The following is a 20,262-nucleotide window of genomic DNA, read 5'->3' on the forward strand; positions in this document are numbered from 1 at the left end:
CTTTATCTTTCGGTGCTTATGCTTTGTTTAGTCCTAGTCAGGAAATGATCAGAAATGAGTATCTTCTTTAACTGTATTTTTCTCTTCATTCATTTTTTAGCTTTTGCCAAATCAAGGGAAAAATCACTCTTTTTTCTATGTTTTTCTACAGTAAGATAGAAAATACTGTGACTGTGACCCTTCTGGTATTAGGCAAAAGTAGAGATAATAAGGTGTTCATTTAAGTGCAAAATATTTTCTTTTAAGAATCCAAGGAAGGATCTATATGCATTTCTCTATATTCCTTAGGTTAAAAAACTTTATCTGTTGGCAAAATACTTAAGAAAAATATAAAAAGTAATTTCTTATCCATGTTTTGTTTATGTTTTATTTCCTTATAAGACAAGTCCTCTTTTTCATTGCCAATGTCCTTCATTTCAACAAATTAGTGGCTAAATATTAGATTCTTGTGGACTTACTCAGGAACACAATGACCATTTGCTGATTTCTATTCCTCTATGAAAATTTATTTTGAGTTCCCAAAGATAGCCAACGTACAAATGAACTTTTTGCCACACAACTTAATTGTAAGTAGGAAACTCCCCATTTCTTCAAATCTATACTTCTTTGCCAATTAATTTATGAAACTCAGGTGCCAAGACAAGGAGATGACTTAAGATAACACTTAATTTGTGTTGTATATTATGTCTCTAATTCTTTGAATATTGATAACTCATGAATACCAAACATGGAAATTCTCAATTATAATTATTGATTTCCTTGGGCATTTCACCCTATCCAATCTCTACCTTGTCAAATAAAATATAAGAATGGTATGTGTGTGTATAAATAATACTTGCTAAAAAATAATAATAATAGTAATAATACTTGCTAATCATTGTCAGACATTAGCTATATGCTACACTAAAGAAGATAATAGCTTGAATCATTGGTGAAGAAGTCAACATCTGAGCCTTTCTATACATAGCTTTTTTTCCTTTTTAGAGGTGTTATCATGTTACTTGCAAAAGGTTTCTGGGAAAATAATGATTTCAAGTGATAAGCAAAGGACATGTTTGCAAAATTACACATGCTAAAGTAGTTTCATATTCATAAAAACAGCCAAATGACTAAAGCATCATGGATTTATTACAGATTTTAGTACTTTATTATATTGTCATTCTGCAGCATGGTATTTATGTACAGCACAGAAAGAGCACTTTGAATGTTTTAATCAAATTATAGATCGAAAGCTTGCTGTTTTCCTTTACTTGTAAGCTGTGCTTAATTTTTCAGTGTGATTTTCTTAGCAGTAGTGGTCTAGAAGAGACATAACTTGTTTTGAAGTCTAAAGAGTGCCCTCTTACGGCCTCTCACTCTCCTCATATACAAAGTAAATATACCATTTGATTTTTACAGCAAATGATTTTTGTCAAGTTGCTGCCTGACGTAAGACTCTACTTTCCTGTAGAACCCTTTGTCAGTATATCTGAAGTGGAAAGAATATGATTCCCTTAGAGTAAAGTAAACATTTCTTCTGTTGAGCTTAAGAATATTAATTCATTTTTATGGTAACTTTGTTGCGATTATGCAATTTTATAACTTAAATTGGTGGTAATTGGAAAATTTTTAAAAAATGAAATAGTCTTTTAAAAAACTATAAATGCTTTATAAGCTAGGTAGAGTTTTGCTTCCTCTGATTTGTTTGTAATAATTCATAATGCCATATTGTGATTTTTTTTTTTAAGTGACATTGATGTTTGGGTCCCAGAAACAGACCACTCAGAAGTTCCTGCTGAATGGTGGGATTTTGATGCTGATAAGTCACTCCTTATTGGAGTTTTTAAACATGGTAAGTGAGAAGTGAGGTATGTAGTCATCTTCTGTGGGTAATTGAACTAGTTCTGTTTATTGATTTCAACCTACAGCTTTATTCCAGTAACACCTATGTTATTATATACCATAAAAAGCATACACTGCCAAACTATGTCTGTCAGTTACTATATTTCCTAATGAAAGGGTAGTGGATGTGACCTGCCCCTCCTGGTCATGACTCTTACATAGCTTCCCCTCTCTATGTGAAGTGTGTTGTGTGTGTGTATACGATCACTTTTCCCTCCTTTTCATTTTAACTGATAAGTTTAACCTAAAATTTTAAATACACATATTGCCAGATCTTGTGATGTTTGTGATAATTTCTACAAAACACACTTAGCCTATATCATTTTAATATATGGTCCCTTTGGTCCAGGAATATCATCCATCTTAAATATAAGGAATCCTTGTAGTTATACATCTTTATTCTTTTTATTCTTTTCACATTGATAATGGGTGATTCCTCCAGGTTATGAAAAGTACAACACTATCCGAGCTGACCCAGCACTGTGCTTTTTGGAAAGAGTGGGAAAACCAGATGAGAAAGCAGTTGCTGCAGAACAGAGGGCAAATGACTTTATGGATGGGTATGTGCATTTCAGAATCATGATTTTTCCGTATATCTCTATCAACATCATCATATTCCATGTCAGTGATGTTTTTGTAAATAATGTAAAAGTAAGAGAATTGGAGTTTGAAATTAAAAGAGCTAATGATACTCTTAATAGGTTAGCACTTGTCCACCAGTGTGATCAAGGAAGAGACTAGACCTACCCCACACCTATTCTTGTGATGAGTCCTTAATTTACCATTGTTAATGGTCATGGCCATTAAAGCTATAAAATTCTAGGAGCATAAGAGGGAAGAAGAAAGCCAAGAATACTACACTTTGAGAGAAGCAGGATGTTCATTTTATCTGTTATGTGGCCTTTATTGTTTTTCTTACCAAAGAGAAACTATTTTGAGGTTAATAATACATTTAAAAGTCAATGTGGGAGAAAGAATAAGCACTAGCTGTCTTCTGCTTGCTATATAACAGCCTTCATGCTATGGCTTGGGCTCCTTGGGCTAAAGAACAGACTCCAGTGTAACCTTTAAAACACACTAAAAAGTTCTCCCAACAGAGACTCCATTTGTTTGTCCTGTCAAGAGAAATTTTAAGTCCAACACAGTAATGGTAGCATTTTTTGGTATTTTAACAGGGATGTGGAAGATCCAGAATACAAACCTGCCCCCACTACTTTTAAAGATGATATAGAGGTATGGTTTGGGTCAGATTTTGAAATGCTCAATTCTAGCTATTCTATGGTTTCTTTAGTTTGCTTTTTCTTCTGTGTGTTTTTCCTTTTTATGTTTTCATTATACATAATCCTCCTGTTACTTAGAAAATTGGCTAAGTTTTAGCAATCAACTTAAGTTGACAGACATCACAAATCATTCAGAATTTGCCTGGTCTTCCCTTTTGGACAAGCTGTAGGCAGGTATGGACATGTGGATGAAATTTGGCTTGCCCACATGCTACCCCGCTAGAAACTAAGAAGGTGTCTAGGGGCAAAAATCCCAAAACAGAGCTAGATACTAAAAGTACTCAGCCAAAGATAAAAACTATACCTGCATACAGAGCTTTGAAATGGATGGTGGAGCCTGTAGGAATTCTGAGCTGCTCAAGTATGGTGCTAAGTGTTCTATTCATGGAAAGTTGAGAAGAAAAAAAGGAGTTGGATGAAAACACAGAAAACCTGTGGAGCAGGGAGCATGATACTGAAAAGACGTAAGGAATTTCTGCAGTATTTATGAGAGTGTTGTAAAAGACTGGATGATGCTGTAACCGTCAGGTGAAATTTGTTGGTCTTCATAGCCAAGGGGCTTGGATATTGATGCCTATGAAAGGACAAGAGATGTGGTTCAGGCCAGTGTGTAGCAGTGAGAACTGAAACCCTGTGTAAAGTCAAACCCTCAAAGGGCAGTGCTTTTTTTCTGAAAGCAGCACAGGGAAACAGAAAGGAAATCTATCACCCCATGTGCTCTGGGTAGGGGAAAGTCATTTCCCCTGAGAATTCATAGCCATAAGCCAGCCTTCTTTAGTTATGCTTTGATTCTTTTACTTCATCTGTATGGTCAGGAACCTCAAGCCTAAAACAATGTAAAAAGGGGTCCCAGACCGGTAATAACACTGAGGCACCTGTAAAAACAAAAAGGAGAAAACAAGAACTGTGGAAGAAACCACCTCATTCAGACTGCACTTGAGTCCTGAAGATAAAGTCCTCCATTAAGTGAGATCAAAATCCAAAAATTTTTTAAAATATGAGGAACAATGTACTATGAGTGAATGTTAGCAAATACAACAAAGAACAGGATTAGACCGCTAAAAATTTCTCGTAGCAGATCTATTGAAATAGAAAACAAAATTTTTCAATGATTAAAGGAATTAAAGAAATGGAAACTAAAGATACAATTTTGAAAGACTAGGGACATACAAAAAAAGATAATACGTAACTTTAGAAGTTGAAAGTACCATCATTAAAATTTTAAACTCACAATATGGTTTAAACATTCTGGAGAAGCAGATTAACACAGCTCGTGAGAAAAAAATGATTTAGAAAATAGGTATTTTTAAATATTTAATAGATATCTAATAGATAATGAGCCGTAATGTAGAATGATAAATCCATTTGTTCCCATCAGGAGACAGAAACCGTATGATTTGAACGAGGAAACTTTAGTGTAAGGAGCTACTGACTAATAGGGGATTGAGTAATGAGGGACTGGCTGGTAAGCATCGTAGAGGCCTGAGGAAGGGCCCTGTGCCCAGCAGGGCGGACATCCCCACCGCTGCGGCTGTGAGCCGCACAATCGCTGGGCTACCCGGGCTGCTGCTGGGGCTGCCATGGAAGCGTTTCCTAGGTGTCTGCCCTGGAGGCATTCCACTGCAAAATCACCTAAGGGGACGTTGCTAGGGAAAGCTGCGGGCACGAGGTGCTAAGAGGCTGCCTGAACTGGCAGGAGCTGGACGGGATGTGGCAGCTGAGCCAAGGGAGGAGGAGCCCCCCAGAACCAGGAAGGAAAACCCTTTACCTCCTACAGTGTCTCTGGGGCTCCCTCTGCTGACAAAGTTTAACGCATACCGGTTGGCTAAGAAAAAGTATTTAAAGAGCCCATATCCATTTCCTTAGAGCCAGTAATAAGTATGATAGGCAATAAATCAATAACCAGCACAATGGAAAAAACAAAAAAACGTTTTAGAGACAGAAAGGCTACCTTGAAGTCTGGCATATGTCTAATAAGCATTCGAAAAGGAAAGACTAGAGAACATAAGGGAGAAGCCCTATTTTAACAGCTATCAACTGAAAATTTTTCCAGCTTGAAGAAAGACATGAATGCTCAGATTCAAAAAGTAAAGGGGATCTTGGCAGGATAAAGAAAATTAAATCCACCCCAAAACAACACATCCTGGTGCAACTGCAGATAAACCAAAGAGAAAAGGTTAAAAGCAACCACAGGAAAAAGACTACTGAATGAAGATGATTCTAACTTAAGGCTTTTCTAAAACAATAGAAGCAGGTAGTCATTGGCCTAAAATCATCAAGGTTATGACTATGTTAAATTTGTGGTAATGTTGGGATACCTAATTGGAGGTGCTCTATTGACAAATAAATATTAAATATCCAGTACAAGCAAACTGTTCAAGGCTAAAAAAGAAAAGATTTGCAGGTTATCTAATAATCAAATATGGGAATGAATATTCTGATAATTGGTATGTAGAATGAAAAAAAAACCACAGTTAGCAATAAAACCTAAGGCATATTTATTGTTAGAGGGAGGATGGAGAAAAACTGGCCTAAAACTGAATAGAGGAAAGGAAATAATTTTAGTAAATAATAACTGGTCTAAAGTATCAAAAGCAGGAGAGAAGTTATGAAGAGGCAAGAAATAACAAGAAATTTAAGTTTTATTTTTGCTAAATCAGTCATCAGAAATTCTATTGCAAAGAAAATTCTCTTATAAAGACTATGTAATAGACAAATAAAAGTTAAATATCCAGTACAAGCTCTTTCCTTGTTTCTCTTTTACATGTATTGACCCAATTGCCTTATGACAAATTTCTGTTTCTTTTAAAAGGATGATGTTTCCTCACCAGGAGATCTTGTTATAGCAGATGGAGGTAAATTGCAACTATTTATTTACATAGTATTAGTGGAAATTAATATTTCATGATACCATGAAAACAATAAACTATTACACCATTATATCTCAGGTATTTATGAAATGTTTATTGAAGACAGTTGTAATCATTATAGGACATGCAAGTTGATTGAGAATTTATTATCTTGAGTTGTCGCAGATTACACAGTGACAGAGCTTTTACAGAATAGAAACTTTGATGATTTCATTACTTGATTATTAAAGTTGTGAGATTTCAATTAGTTTCTTCTGCCCATTAGGAACCATTCTGTATCACTCAGTTTCTGCAGAGCTTTTCTTTGCAGGGTCTTGCTTCCACTTCCTTCAGATACCAAGGAAGGAACATACTGTTGGAAGAGTACTGTTATTCCCAGTTGGCACCCAAGTGGAGCAGTGCCTCACTGTCCATAGTTCCACTAGGAATGAAGGAGTAGATTTGCCTAGCATGAATGATTACCCCTTGAATAGTGTATATAATTATAATATTACCTCCCGGAACTAGAAAGTTAGGTCCTGAACTTCATTAGTTGAATAAAAAGCTTAAAAGTTACAGGATTGTCACACTGTGTTTTTTAAAATGTCTTCCTTCCTAACAACTTTTTAAATGTTTTGGTTCTAATTAAATTGAGATTAATTTAATACAAAAGGCTTTAATTAAAAAAGCATATAGTATTCAACTTTTCATAGGATTTCAGTTTGACTTTTTATTTAAGTTAAAATACTAAGTATTGCTAGCCAATAAGATGTACGAGACCTGGAAATTCAAGATCTGTTTTCTGTGCAAGTGAAGTTCTCTTTAAGTGGGTAACATTGTGGTTCTTTATTCCACTTCCACTATGACCTACTTACTTGGAGCTACTCGTAGTGTTTGTTGTAATGTTTTCAGACCTGTAGTTAAAACTTTCTATGATGAGAGATTGGCTTGGTTTGGTTTCCCACATAGTCAGATTAAAAGTTAAAAGTTCCTTTAAGTAAGGAAATTCTGCCATTTTTGTGAGGTTCATTACAGTATTTGTTTAGGTTTCTGGGTTTTTTTGTTTTGTTTGTTATTGACATGAGTTTCCTTAAATATAGATGGTCATCTGATGGAGGGTGATAAAATTTATTGGCCTACTCAGTCAGCTTTGACCACACGTTTGAGGCGTCTCATCACTGCATATCAGCGTACTAATAAAAACAGACAAATTCAGCAGATACAACCTACTTTCTCAGTGCCTGCCAGTGTGATGCGTCCTCTTTATGAAGAAGCCACTCTTAATCCAAAAATGGCAGCCAAGATAGAAAGACAGCAGAGGTAAGACAATAATAGCACTTATTTTTAATATATAATACCTAAATATACTGTTTGTTCTGAATGCTTTTCAGGTGTGATTATCTCATCTTGTGAGAGGTGTTACCTATAGGTAGAGAAGTTGGTCAGAGCAAAGTGCTTTATACACATTTACTTGTGTAATTATACACAAATATGGTCAAACTAGTAAAGATGACTGCAGTGTAGTTACTAGCAATAGTTAATATTTAATCATTCTTTTGTCATGTTTATAGTGAGGTATGAAAAAGAAGCTGCATAGCAAACTCAAGAATTAAATTATCAAAGAAACATACCATTAAACATGTAATATTTGAATTACAAGAAATAAATTCCATTCTAAAATAAAATTCTTATAAAGAAATAAATTCTTTACAGTATGACTTTTATGAAATATAGGAATGTACATATGACAAGTCTGTCTTTGCTTTATACAGAAGATTAACCCTTGTAACTACTGATAGCAAAGGGGAAAAAAATAGTAGAACTTCTTGCAAGAGACATTGTTAAGAAGACAGACAAGCTTCTCTCATTCCCAAAGCCTTAATTTTTTAAAAAGCGTGAAATACATGGAAAAGAAAAGCAGTGTTTAGCAATAACCTGGCCTCCTTGTTAAACCTCAGTCCTTGGAAGCTCTCTAGAAAATAAATCACTGTTCTTTTGTATTATTTGTAGCACATTTGTTGTAACCAGAATTTAGTCTGAAATGTAAGATTTTAGAAGTTCATAGACATAATCTTCAAATACTACTGCCTCTATAAATACACTGTTTTGTTTATTTCTCATTGCATAAAAACCCATACCCAAAACCTGGTGACTTAAAATAGTATCAGTTTTTATTTGTCATGATTCTGTGGGTTGACCAAGTGGTTCTTCTGCTTCTCATGATGTTGGTAGGAGTGCTGGAAGGTACAGAATGCCCTTGCTCACACAGCGAGCTGGCTATTGGTGCTGGCTGTCCCCCGGGGGCTCAGAGTCTGAGAGGAAGTATTCCAAGTGGCAGAGGCAGAAGTTGGTTTCTTAAGGACCCAACTTCACAGTTACAAAGTGTCCCTTCTGCCACCTTCTGTTAAAAAAAAAATCACAGGACCAACCAAGATTAGAGGGAAAGTGAAAGAAGTTGCACCTCTGAATGGGAAGAGTGGCAAAGATTTTGTGGTCATCTTTAATGTACCACATACATTTTCCCTCAGTCCATCAGATCTGGGTCAATCTCCCTAAAATACTAGTTTTATCATGATATTCAGTGGCTCATTATTCAATATAGGTGAAAGTCTAATTTCTTAAGACTTATTAGTTCAAATCTCTTCAGTTAGGCTTCAGCATGCATTTCTGATTCTGTTCACTACTACTCCTTACCCATAATGTCCTACTTATTCTTGACTCAATACCCTAGCTTATGTTGTTCTTACCACCTGGAATACTCTTCTTCCTGTTTTTTAGTGCATACGTAACCCATCCCTAAAACCTCAACCCATGTCCTTTCTCTCCCATTTATTTTTTTCTCAGCCAGTCTGGCTCACAGTATTCTCTGGTTTTCTGCACTTATATACTACTCAGTTGTTACAAGATCATAAAATATTATCATGACATTTACTTTTCCTTACTTTGTCTTGTTTTTCTAAGTTGTAAATTCTTTAAGAGTGAGCACTGTATCATATTATTGTGTGTCCTGTGTAGTTTTTCAATTCATCCTTTTTTTTCTATTCCTACTTTTACCACCCAGGTGCAAGGTTGATATTATTTGACTGGCTTCCCAGACTAACTGTTGTTGCATCATTACATTAATCTTCTAATGTATCACCACTTTAACAAGAATGCACTATTAATGCCTTTCAAACGTCTTTCTCATATGAACTGCCTCATTTATACAACAATCTGTGGGTTAAGCAGGGGAAAGGTTCTAGAAGTAGAGACTTGTGTTTAGATATCTGTGATGTGTGAGGATATTACTCTCTTAAAAGTACCTATAGGAACTTTCAACTGAATAGAGACTATTTTTAGTCAGGCATTTAGAGTATTTAATAATCTCACCCCAACCGTCTTTCCCACTGTTGCCAGTATGAGCCATATCCTTTTCAATCTGGATTATTCATCATTCCCCCAAAATGTAGGTTCCTTCCTACTTATCCTCTGCCCTCTTCCTTAGCATTCCCTCCCAGTTGTAGCCTTCTCTTTGCCACTTTGTGGTACCTTTCATGATCACTCAAGCCTGAATTGATTGATCCTTCCATCTTCTGTATTCTACTAAAATTCTTGGTCTCTATGACATATGGAACTATAAAATACTGCCTATTTAGTTTAAAATGTTTTATCTTTTTCCTGATGTTAGAGTTCCCATATCTTATGTAATCTTAAATCCCCTGCATATTTTCTCAGTAAATATGCAAAAAATACTCTTATCTAAAGGAAAAGAGCCATGGTTGGATGGATAAGTCCACTAGCACTTTAAAATGTTTATAAGGCAATAACCCTGAATTTAATCCTTTTAAATATTAGTTACTTGAAATGTTTTAATTTTTATTACAGTTATTATAATCAGTATTGGTAAATATTTATTCAATCTGACTCAAAATAGATGGACAAGAAGAGAAGAAGCTGACTTCTATAGAGTTGTATCTACTTTTGGAGTGGTATTTGATCCTGACAGAGGCCAATTTGATTGGACAAAATTTAGAGCTATGGCTAGGCTACATAAGAAAACTGATGATAGTCTGGAGAAATATTTGTATGCATTCATGTCTATGTGTCGGCGAGTTTGTCGCCTTCCTTCCAAAGAAGGTATGTATGAAAATTTTTTTTCCCTTGTTTTGGTAAAAACAAAATCACTAAAATTCAGGACTCTTCAACTCTTATTCAATACTGGCTCTGGTCCAGCATGTCAGCAATTTTCAAAATTATAAATTAATTATGCTAAAGATCCTCTATTCATTAATGCTCAAATGAGAATCTAAAGAGAATAAAAGTAAAAGTAGATGTCAAGTTTTGAGAAAATAGCCAATGTTTATTTAGTATTAGATTTATGATCAGGAAAGGTGGAAGATAAAGGATAGCTTTTGGTGAACAGAACTAACCTATATTCTTAGCTATCTTACAGGAACTGTGGTAGACGGCTTACTTACATGAATAATTTTACAAGGCATGGGGCCCCCTGCTCAAAAACATTTCAAAGACTTTTGGTAGAAAAAACCACTGGTGCCTTCAAAAAACAGCTAATCAGAGGTAGTAATGCTCGGCTAAGGCCCTGTTGTGGGGTAAATTTCATTGTCTTTATAGAGCAGAGAAATAGCTCATCTTGTTAGCAATTCCTTTCCGTAATACTGTGTTAAAAGCAACTATCTCCATTTTTTGTTGAATATGACTTCTGATTTCCAGGAGCTTCCTACTCCTATTTCATAGTAAAAATACAAATGGCTTATAAAGGGACTTAAATCCCATGTGGGTTTGTTTGCTTCTTTGAATTTTATTTCCCTAATGGTCTGTTCTCAGTCCACTGAATAGAGTAGCTGATCACATGACCACCCAAATACCACATAGTTCGGGTAGATTTTAGTCTTCTTGAAGGTCTTGTTATAACATGGTCAATGGGTTTAAAAAGACATAAAGCAGAGTGTATTAATTATGGTTGCTAAGAGGCCCTGTTTCTTTTTTTATTTTCAAATTCCCATCAGTTTTCCAAACTTCCTCAGTTCACAGTGCCCTTAATGTCTCAGTAATTTGTCATAGCACCTGAGGCCAAAAGTTTTGTTTGATAAATAATTAGGTCCAAACTACTTGACAAGTGTTTATGTCCTAACAATCTAGTAATTGCTTGAAAACAAAATGTAAATTGAAAGAAAAAAATAATACCCTATTTCTTAAATAACTGCAGTTACTTACCAATGGGATGTGTTCACCTTTTGGTCACTGTACAACTATTCACACTCTTGTTTCCTGTTCCATATTTATTTTTACATGGTCCTTGATTTTTTCTTTTAACTTCATTTGAACTATTAGAATCTCAGAAAAGTTGCAGAAGCCACAGGAGTTTCCATATATTCTTCATGTTGCCTCCCCCAATGTTAAAATCTTAAATGACTACATGACTAGTTATCAGACCAGGAAGATAATGTTAGCATAATACCATTAACTAAACTGAATACCTAGTCGAATCTTACCAGTTTTTCCACAGATGTCCTTTTTTGTCCCATGATCCCACATTGTATTTGTTTTTTTTTTCTCCTTAGTCTCCTGCAGTCTGTAATGGGTCCTCAATTTTTTCTTCTCCTTCATGGTCTTGATGCCTTTGAAAAGTACTTATCAGTTATTTTGCCCCAAATCCCTCAATTTGGATTTATCTTGTGTTTTCACATGATTGGATTGTGGTTATGTGTTTTTGTCAAAAGTACCACAAAAATGGCGTATCCTTCTCAGAACATAGTATCATGGAGTTCATGATATCAGTGTCTTACTACTGATGATCTTGCCCTTGATTATTTGGTTAAGGTAGTTTTTGCTTGTTTCTCCAATATAAATTTGCTCTCATTCTTCACCCACCAAAGTTAAATAATTTGAGGAGATACTTTACTCAAATCCTGTTTCTCCCCAAATTTTTCACCCGTTGACTTTAGTATCCATCAGTAGAGCTTGTGTGCAACAGTTTTTACTGTGGAATTCTGCAAGGAAGGACTATTGGATCTCCCTTGTCTGCTTGACCAACTATTTATTCATATCAGTGTGGACTCAGGGATATTTAGTTTATTCTATAGGTCATAATCCAGTACCATCATTCTTTTTTTTGATGCTCAAATTATCACAAATTTGGCCATTAGGGCTCCTTTAGATGGTTCCTGCATCATTTCAAGTCCAACACTTTTTGGATGCTTCCCAATGACCAGTTTCTCTGCCTGCAAAGATGTGACCTTATCAAAAGGAATATAGCAAGATCTGTTGACACCGAACCATCTCAAACTAGTACTTCATACAGTGTTACCAAATGTTCTGGTGTTTCAAATTTTAAGGAAGCCTTTGTTGAGAGTGCACTGCAACATCCCAAGGAATCTTGGTGTGGTTGGGGATATGTGGACTTCTATTTGTCTATGGGGTATTGCTTAACTTAATTTATATTTATAAATGAGTTCAAGTAAGTTTTTCTCTTTGATTAAGACATGAATTAGTAGAGGCGTAGCTCATAGGGAATTCAAAAAAGTAAATTCTTAGTTATATTAATGTACTTCTAGAATAATCTTACATTGTACTCACTTTCAGAAGATCCAGTGTATATATTTGGTACTTCTTCTTAAAACTTGTATTTTCTCTCATTTAAAAATATTAAAAAGAAATTCTGGAAGCTAGACAAGATACTGAGTAGAGGTACATTTTAGAATTTTCATTGTTTGTTTTAGATCTGTAATAGAGTATTTTTGAGGTTACTATTTTTGTTCTTGTTTCAATGTAGAATTGGTGGATCCAAATATTTTTATCCAGCCAATCACAGAAGAACGTGCTTCTAGGACTCTGTATCGCATTGAACTTCTAAGGAAGGTACGGGAACAGGCCCTCCGACATCCACAATTGTTTGAACGCCTGAAGTTTTGCCATCCAAATCCAGACTTACCAGTCTGGTGGGAATGTGGCCCTCATGATAGGGACTTGCTTATTGGAGCTGCCAAACATGGAGTGAGCCGAACAGACTATCACATTCTTCGTGATCCTGAACTGTCATTTATGATAGCTCAAAGGAACTATAGTCGAAGCAGGATGGCTCATTCAAGGACTTCTACCCCCCTTTTACAGCAATACCAAGTAGCACTTTCTGCTCCTCTTACCTCTCTACCAAGGCTCCTAGATACTAAAGGTATTATTTTAGAGGATATCAAAGTGAAAAGTGAAAGCCTGAAAGAGGAGCCTCAGTCTTCTGAAGAAGAATCCATGTCTTCTGATGAAACCAGGACACTAATAAAGTCTGAGCCTGTAAGTCCAAAGAATGGTGTCTTACCACCAGCTACCGGAGACCAGAAATCTGGTGGAAAAGGTGAAACAGACCGACGCATGGTTGCAGCCAGAACAGAACCCCTAACTCCAAACCCAGCTTCTAAGAAACAGCAAGTCCACAAAAGAGGATCAGAATCTAGTTCTGACTCTGACTCTGACTCTGAGAGATCATCGTGTTCTTCCAGATCTTCCACCTCCTCGTCTTCCTCCTCCTCCTGTTCCCACTCTCGATCAGGCTCAAGTTCTTCTTCATCCTCCTCTTGCTCTTCAGCATCTTCATCCTCATCCTCCTCCTCTTCATCTTCCTCCTCCTCTTCATCTTCATCAGAAGAATGTGACAGTGAAGAAGAGGAAGTCCAGAAGCGAGGTACATGCATAAAGTACTTTCCCTTTATTTTAAGACAACATTTAAAGTGAAAATTACAAGAATTGACTAGATGTTTGCAGTTGTCAGCTTGTTATGTGTACAGATTTTCTTAGAGAAGCACTATTGAAAAGGAAATTAGAACTGGTACACACTCACTATTCAATATTCAAGGTATTGCAATATGACTTAGTCAAACAGAGGAATTAGAGATTTTACATAATAGTTTGATTTCTTTGTGATTGCCTGAAATTTAGTATTCTATTTCTCTTGGAACAAGTTCATCAGTGAACAAGTAAAGACAGTATTCTGTATCAGCCACCAGGATTCTTAGATTAAGCAGTCAGACCAACAAGAGTATCATAGGTGCTACTTGGCAGCTATCTACTCAGAAAGATAACAGGATGGGTGTCCTTGCAGCACTCCCAACAGCACAGGTGCAAGGAAATGAATTGACATTAAGTGGGTGCTAGAGCCACTCTTTCCTAAAGAGCCTTGTTTACCCCCCACCCCCGAGGAGCCAGAATCTCTTGTAACAATTCTATAATCATAACTTTGAGAGTTGCCTCAAGGGACATGCCCAGTTATGAGTCACTCCTTAGAGAGTTACAGTATCCCCTCAGGTATGTATGTATGATCTTCCAAGTCCAGATGCAGTCTATCAATCAGGAATGCATCTATTTCCAGGAAACAGACCTAGAGTTTTAACTTGAAGGTCAGATTTTCATGCAGAAAGGGATGTTTTGTCCTCAAACCCCTTAATGCCACTTTGCTTTTGTGCTAATTTTTTAAATAATACTTTATTGTATTCTAAGTGCTTTTTTCCCTTTGCCATTTGTTCTTTTTTTTTTAATCTATCTGAATTAGATTTAAAAAGCACATGTACAGTAGTTTTATGCAGTCCTTTTTCAATGGTTATAATTGTTCTCAGTAGAAGGCACCCCTCACATGAAAGCCTATGATGAAGAAAGTGTTGCATCACTGAGCACTACCCAGGATGAGACCCAGGATAGTTTCCAAATGAACAATGGAACGTCAGAGTCTGCTTACCTCTTACAAGGTGGATACATGCTGGCCGCTTCATATTGGCCAAAGGTAAATGAATAATTTCTTGCTAGAATAGGTCACTTACTGGGTATTTTTCTCTGTTAGTTTAATGGTAGATACTCTATTATGTGGAAAAACAGATGACCGTGAAATATAGGATGGCATTTTGGTGTTAGCTTACAAAGTATCAATTATGGCTATCAGGTAAAATAGGTCTACTAAAGTGTCTGTTTCTCAACATAACCCTAGAATATTTAGAGTGAAGACAAAATGCTTATGTTCACATACAAGTTAGTATTCAATTACTTTGTTATGAAATAGAATCTCCTTAAAGAAATGTACCAAACCCACATATGACTTGGCAAAAATGTCCATTTAAGTACATGTATTTTGAGTAGTAGAAGTTGAGATTGGATTAATACAATTCTTTCAGTATGTGACTAGACTAGTAAAAGAGTACTTGCCTTTAGGAATGAGATTGGGAAATGGAAGAGCAAAGAAATCTCTACTTTTATATACTTTTGAGCTGTTTGACTTTTTACTAGGGACCTATACTACTTTTTTTTTCTCATTTTTTATTTTTTTATCATTAATCTACAATTACATGAAGAACATTATATTTACTAGGCTCCCCCCTTCATCAAGTCCCCCCAACACACCCCATTACAGTCACTGTCCATCAGCATAGTAGGATGTTGTAGAGTCACTACTTGTCTTCTCTGTTGCATAGCCCTCCCTATACCCACCTCCACATTATATATGCTGATCATAATACCCCTTTCTTTTTCCCTGCCCTCACCCCTCCCTTCCCTCCCATTCTCCCCAGTCCCTTTCCTTTTGGTAACTGTTAGTCCATTCTTGGGGTCTGTGATTCTGCTGCTGTTTTGTTCCTTCAGTTTTTCTTTGTTCTTATACTCCACATATGAGTGAAATCATTTGGTATTTGTCTTTCTCCACCTGGCTTATTTCACTGAGCATAATACCCTCTAGCTCCATCCATGTTGTTGCAAATGGTAGGATCTGTTTTCTTCTTCTGGCTGAATAATATTCCATTGTGTATATGTACCACATCTTCTTTATCCGTTCATCTACTGATGGACACTTAGGTTGCTTCCATTTCTTGGCTATTGTAAATAGTGCTGCAATAAACGTAGGGGTGCATCTGCCTTTGTCAAACTGGGCTGCTGCATTCTTAGGGTAAATTCCTAAAAGTGGAATTCCTGGGTCAAGTGGTATTTCTATTTTGAGTTTTTTGAGGAACCTCCATACTGCTTTCCACAGTGGTTGAACTAATTTACATTCCCACCAGCAGTGTAGGAGGGTTCTCCTTTCTCCACAACCTTGCCAACATTTGTTGTTATTTGTCTTTACGATGATGGCGATCCTTACTGGTGTGAGGTGATATCTCATTGTGGTTTTAATTTGCATTTCTCTGATGACAAGCGATGTGGAGCATCTTTTCATGTGTCTGTTGGCCATCTGAGTTTCTTCTTTGGAAAACTGTCTATTCAGCTCTTCTGCCCATTTTTTAATTGGATTATTTGCTTTTTGTTTGTTGAGGTGCGTGAGCTCTTTATATATTTCGGATGTCAAGCCTTTATCGGATCTGTCATTTATGAATATATTCTCCCATACTGTAAGGTACCTTTTTGTTCTGTTTATGTGTCCTTCGCTGTACAGAAGCTTTTCAGCTTGATGTAGTCCCACTTGTTCATTTTTGCTTTTATTTTCCTTGCTGGGGGAGATATGTTCATGAAGAAGTTGCTCATGTTTATGTACAAGAGATTTTTGCCTATGTTTTTTTCTAAGAGTTTTATGGTTTCATGACTTACATTCAGGTCTTTGATCCATTTCGAATTTACTTTTGTGTATGGAGTTAGACAGTGATCCAGTTTCATTTCTTACATGTAGCTGTCCAGTTTTGCCAGCACCATCTGTTGAAGAGACTGTCATTTCTCCATTGTATGGCCATGGCTCCTTTATCGTATATTAATTGTCCATATATGTTTGGGTTAATGTTTGGAGTCTCTATTCTGTTCCATTGATCTGTGGCTCTGTTCTTGTGCCAGTACCAAATTGTCTTGATTGCTATGGCTTTGTAGTAGAGCTTGAAGTTGGGGAGTGAGATCCCCCCACCCCCCCACTTTATTCTTCCTTCTCAGGATTGCTTTGGCTATTCAGGGACTCTGGTGTTTCCATATGAATTTTTGAACTATTTGTTCCAGTTCGTTGAAGAATGTTGTTGGTAATATGATAGGGATTGCATCGAATCTGTATATTGTTTTGGGTAGGATGGCCATTTTGACGATATTAATTCTTCCTAGCCAAGACCATGGGATGAGTTTCCATTTGTTAGTGTCCTCTTTAATTTCTCTTAAGAGTGTCTTATAGTTTTCAGGGTATTGGTTTTTCACTTCTTTGGTTAGGTTTATTCTTTGGTATTTTATTCTTTTTGATGCAATTGTGAATGGAATTGTTTTCCTGATTTCTCTTTCTATTGGTTCATTGTTAGTGTATATGAAAGCCACAGGTTTCTGTGTATTAATTTTGTATCCTGCAACTTTGCTGTATTACGATATCAGTTCTAGTAGTTTTGGAGTGGAGTCTTTAGGGTTTTTTCTGTACAATATCATGTCATCTGCAAATAATGACTGTTTAACTTCTTCTTTCCCAATCTGGATTCCTAGTATTTCTTTGTTTTGTCTAATTGCCGTGGCTAGGACCTCCAGTACTACGTTGAATAATAGTGGGGAGAGTGGGCATCCCTGTCTTCTTCCCGATCTCAGAGGAAAAGCTTTCAGCTTCTCACTGTTCAGTATGATGTTAACTGTGGGTTTCTCATATATGGCCTTTATTATGTTGAGGGACTTGTCCTGTGTACCCATTTGGTTGAGAGTTTTCATCATGAATGGATGTTGAATTTTTTCGAATGCTTTTTCATTATCTATGGAGATGATCATGTGGTTTTTGTCCTTTTTGTTTATGTGGTAAATGATGTTGATGAATTTTCAAATGTTATACCATCCTTGCATCCCTAAGATGAATCCCACTTGGTTGTGGTATATGAACCTTTTGATATATTTTTGAATTCGGTTTGCTAATATTTTGTTTAGTATTTTTGCATTTACATTGATCAGGAATATCGACCTGTACTTTTCTTTTTTGGTGGGGTCTTTGCCTGGTTTTGGTATTACGGTAATGTTGGCTTCATAGAATGAGTTTGGGAGTATTCCCTCCTCTTCTATTTTTTGGAAAACTTTAAGGAGAATGGGTATTATGTCTTCTCTATATGTCTGATAAAATTCCAAGGTAAATCCATCTGGCTCCGGGGGTTTTGTTCCTGAGTAGTTTTTTGATTAGTGCTTCAATTTCTTTGCTCATAATTGATTTGTTAAAATTTTGGGTTTCTTCCTTGGTCAGTCTTGGAAGGTTGTATTTTTCTAGAAAGTTGTCCATTTTTTCTTCTAGGTTTTCCAGTTTGTTAGCATATAGGTTTTCATAGTATTCTCTAATAATTCTTTGTATTTCTGTGGGGTTTTTGTGATTTTTCCTTTCTCGTTTCTGATTCTGTTGATGTGTGTTGATTCTCTTTTTCTCTTAATAAGTTTGGCTAGAGGCTTATCTATTTTGTTTATTTTCTCAAAGAACCAGCTCTTGGTTTCATTGATTTTTTTCTATTGTTTTATTCTTCTCAATTTTGTTTATTTCTTCTCTTATCTTTATTGTGTCCCTCCTTCTGCTGACTTTAGGCCTCATTTGTTCTCCTTCTTCCAATTTCGATAATTGTGACATTAGACTATTCATTTGGGATTGTTCTTCCTTCTTTAAGTATCCCTGGATTTACTTTCCTCTTAAGACTGCTTTCGCTGCGTCCCACAGAAGTTGGGGTTTGTGTTGTTGTTGTCATTTGTTTCTATATATTCCTTGATCTCTATTTTAATTTGTTTGTTCATCCATTGATTATTTAGGAGCATGTTGTTAAGCCTCCATGTGTTTGTGAGCCCTTTTGCTTTCTTTGTACAATTTATTTCTAGTTTTATACCTTTGTGGTCTGAAAAGTTGGTTGGTAGGATTTCAATCTTTTGGAATTTACTGAGGCTCTTTTTGTGGCCTAGTATGTGGTCTATTCTGGAGAATGTTCCATGTGCACTTGAGAAGAATGTGTATCCTGTTGCTTTTCGATGTAGAGTTCTATAGATATCTGTTAGGTCCATCTGTTCTAGTGTGTTGTTCAGTGCCTCTGTGTCCTTACTTATTTTCTGCCCAGTGGATCTATCCTTTGGGGTGAGTGGTGTGTTGAAGTCTCCTAAAATGAATGCATTGCATTCTATTACCTCCTTTAGTTCTGTTACTATTTGCTTCACATATGCTGGTGCTCATGTATTGGGTGCATATATATTTATAATGGTTATATCCTCTTGTTGGACTGAGCCCTTTATCATTATGTAATGTCCTTTTTTATCTCTTGTTACTTTCTTTGTTTTGAAGTCTATTTTGTCTGATACTAGTTCTGCAACACCTGCTTTTTTCTCCCTGTTGTTTGCCTGAAATATGTTTTTCCATCCCTTGACTTTTAGTCTGTGCATGTCTTTGGGTTTGAGGTGAGTCTCTTGTAAGCAGCATATAGATGGGTCTTGCTTTTTTATCCATTCTATTAACTCTGTGTCTTTTGATTGGTGCATTCAGTCCATTTACATTTAGGGTAGTTATTGAAAGATATGTGCTTATTGCCATTGTAGGCTTTAAGTTTGTGATTACCAAAGGTTCAAGGTTAGCTTCTTTACTATCTTACTGTCTAACTCGCTTGTTGAGCTATTATAAACATTGTCTGGTGATTCTTTATTTCTCTCCCTTCTTATTCCTCCTCCTCCATTCTTTATATGTGTTGGGTGTTTTATTCTGTGCTCTTTTGTGTTTTCCTTAACTGCTCTTGTGGGTAGCTGATATTATTTTTTGCCTTTATTTAGTATTTGGTTGGTGTACTTTCTTTGCTGTGAATTTATTTTCTCTGGTGACATCTACTTAGCCTTACAAGTGCTCCCATCCAGAGCAGTCCCTCTGAGATACCCTGTAGAGGTGATTTGTGGGAGGCAAATTCCCTCAACTTTTGCTTGTCTGGGAATTGTTTAATCCCTCCTTCATATTTAAATGATAATCGTGCTGGATACAGTGTCCTTGGTTCAAGGCCCTTCTGTTTCATTGCATTAAATATATCATGCCATTCTCTTCTGGCCTGTAAGGTTTCTGTTGAGAAGTCTGGTGATAGCCTGCTGGGTTTTCCTTTGTAGGTGACCTTTTTTTTCTCTCTGGCTGCCCTTAATACTCTGTCCTTGTCCTTGATCTTTGCCATTTAATTATTATGTTGTCCTCTTTAGGTCCCGTCTCTCGGGAGTTCTGTGTGCCTCCGTAGTCTGAGCAACTATTTCCTCCTCCAGTTTGGTGAAGTTTTCAACAATTATTTCTTCAAATACACTTTCCATCCTTTTTCTCTCTCTTCTTCTTCTGGTACCCCTATAATGCGGACATTGTTCCA

The 20,262-nt window shown here is 36.2% G+C and overlaps 1 protein-coding gene across 12 annotated transcripts in view; it reads left to right on the forward strand.

Moving 5' to 3' along the window:
- CHD9 (chromodomain helicase DNA binding protein 9) overlaps positions 1-20,262 on the forward strand; it is a 236,065-nt gene that overhangs the window by 177,997 nt on the left and 37,806 nt on the right. For 10 of the 12 annotated variants that reach the window (XM_073225725.1, XM_073225723.1, XM_073225719.1 and 7 more), the window contains 8 exons: positions 1,728-1,831; positions 2,324-2,441; positions 3,057-3,114; positions 5,974-6,016; positions 7,111-7,330; positions 9,924-10,126; positions 12,783-13,685; positions 14,614-14,777. In XM_073225725.1, coding sequence (XP_073081826.1) covers positions 1,728-1,831; positions 2,324-2,441; positions 3,057-3,114; positions 5,974-6,016; positions 7,111-7,330; positions 9,924-10,126; positions 12,783-13,685; positions 14,614-14,777 — 1,813 coding nt within the window. The remainder of the gene's footprint in view (positions 1-1,727; positions 1,832-2,323; positions 2,442-3,056; positions 3,115-5,973; positions 6,017-7,110; positions 7,331-9,923; positions 10,127-12,782; positions 13,686-14,613; positions 14,778-20,262) is intronic. The other 2 variants (XM_073225724.1, XM_073225722.1) reach the window with 1 other exon arrangement.

This window comes from Manis javanica, chromosome 17, assembly GCF_040802235.1.
Source record: "Manis javanica isolate MJ-LG chromosome 17, MJ_LKY, whole genome shotgun sequence".
In the NCBI taxonomy this organism is placed as follows: domain Eukaryota; kingdom Metazoa; phylum Chordata; class Mammalia; order Pholidota; family Manidae; genus Manis; species Manis javanica.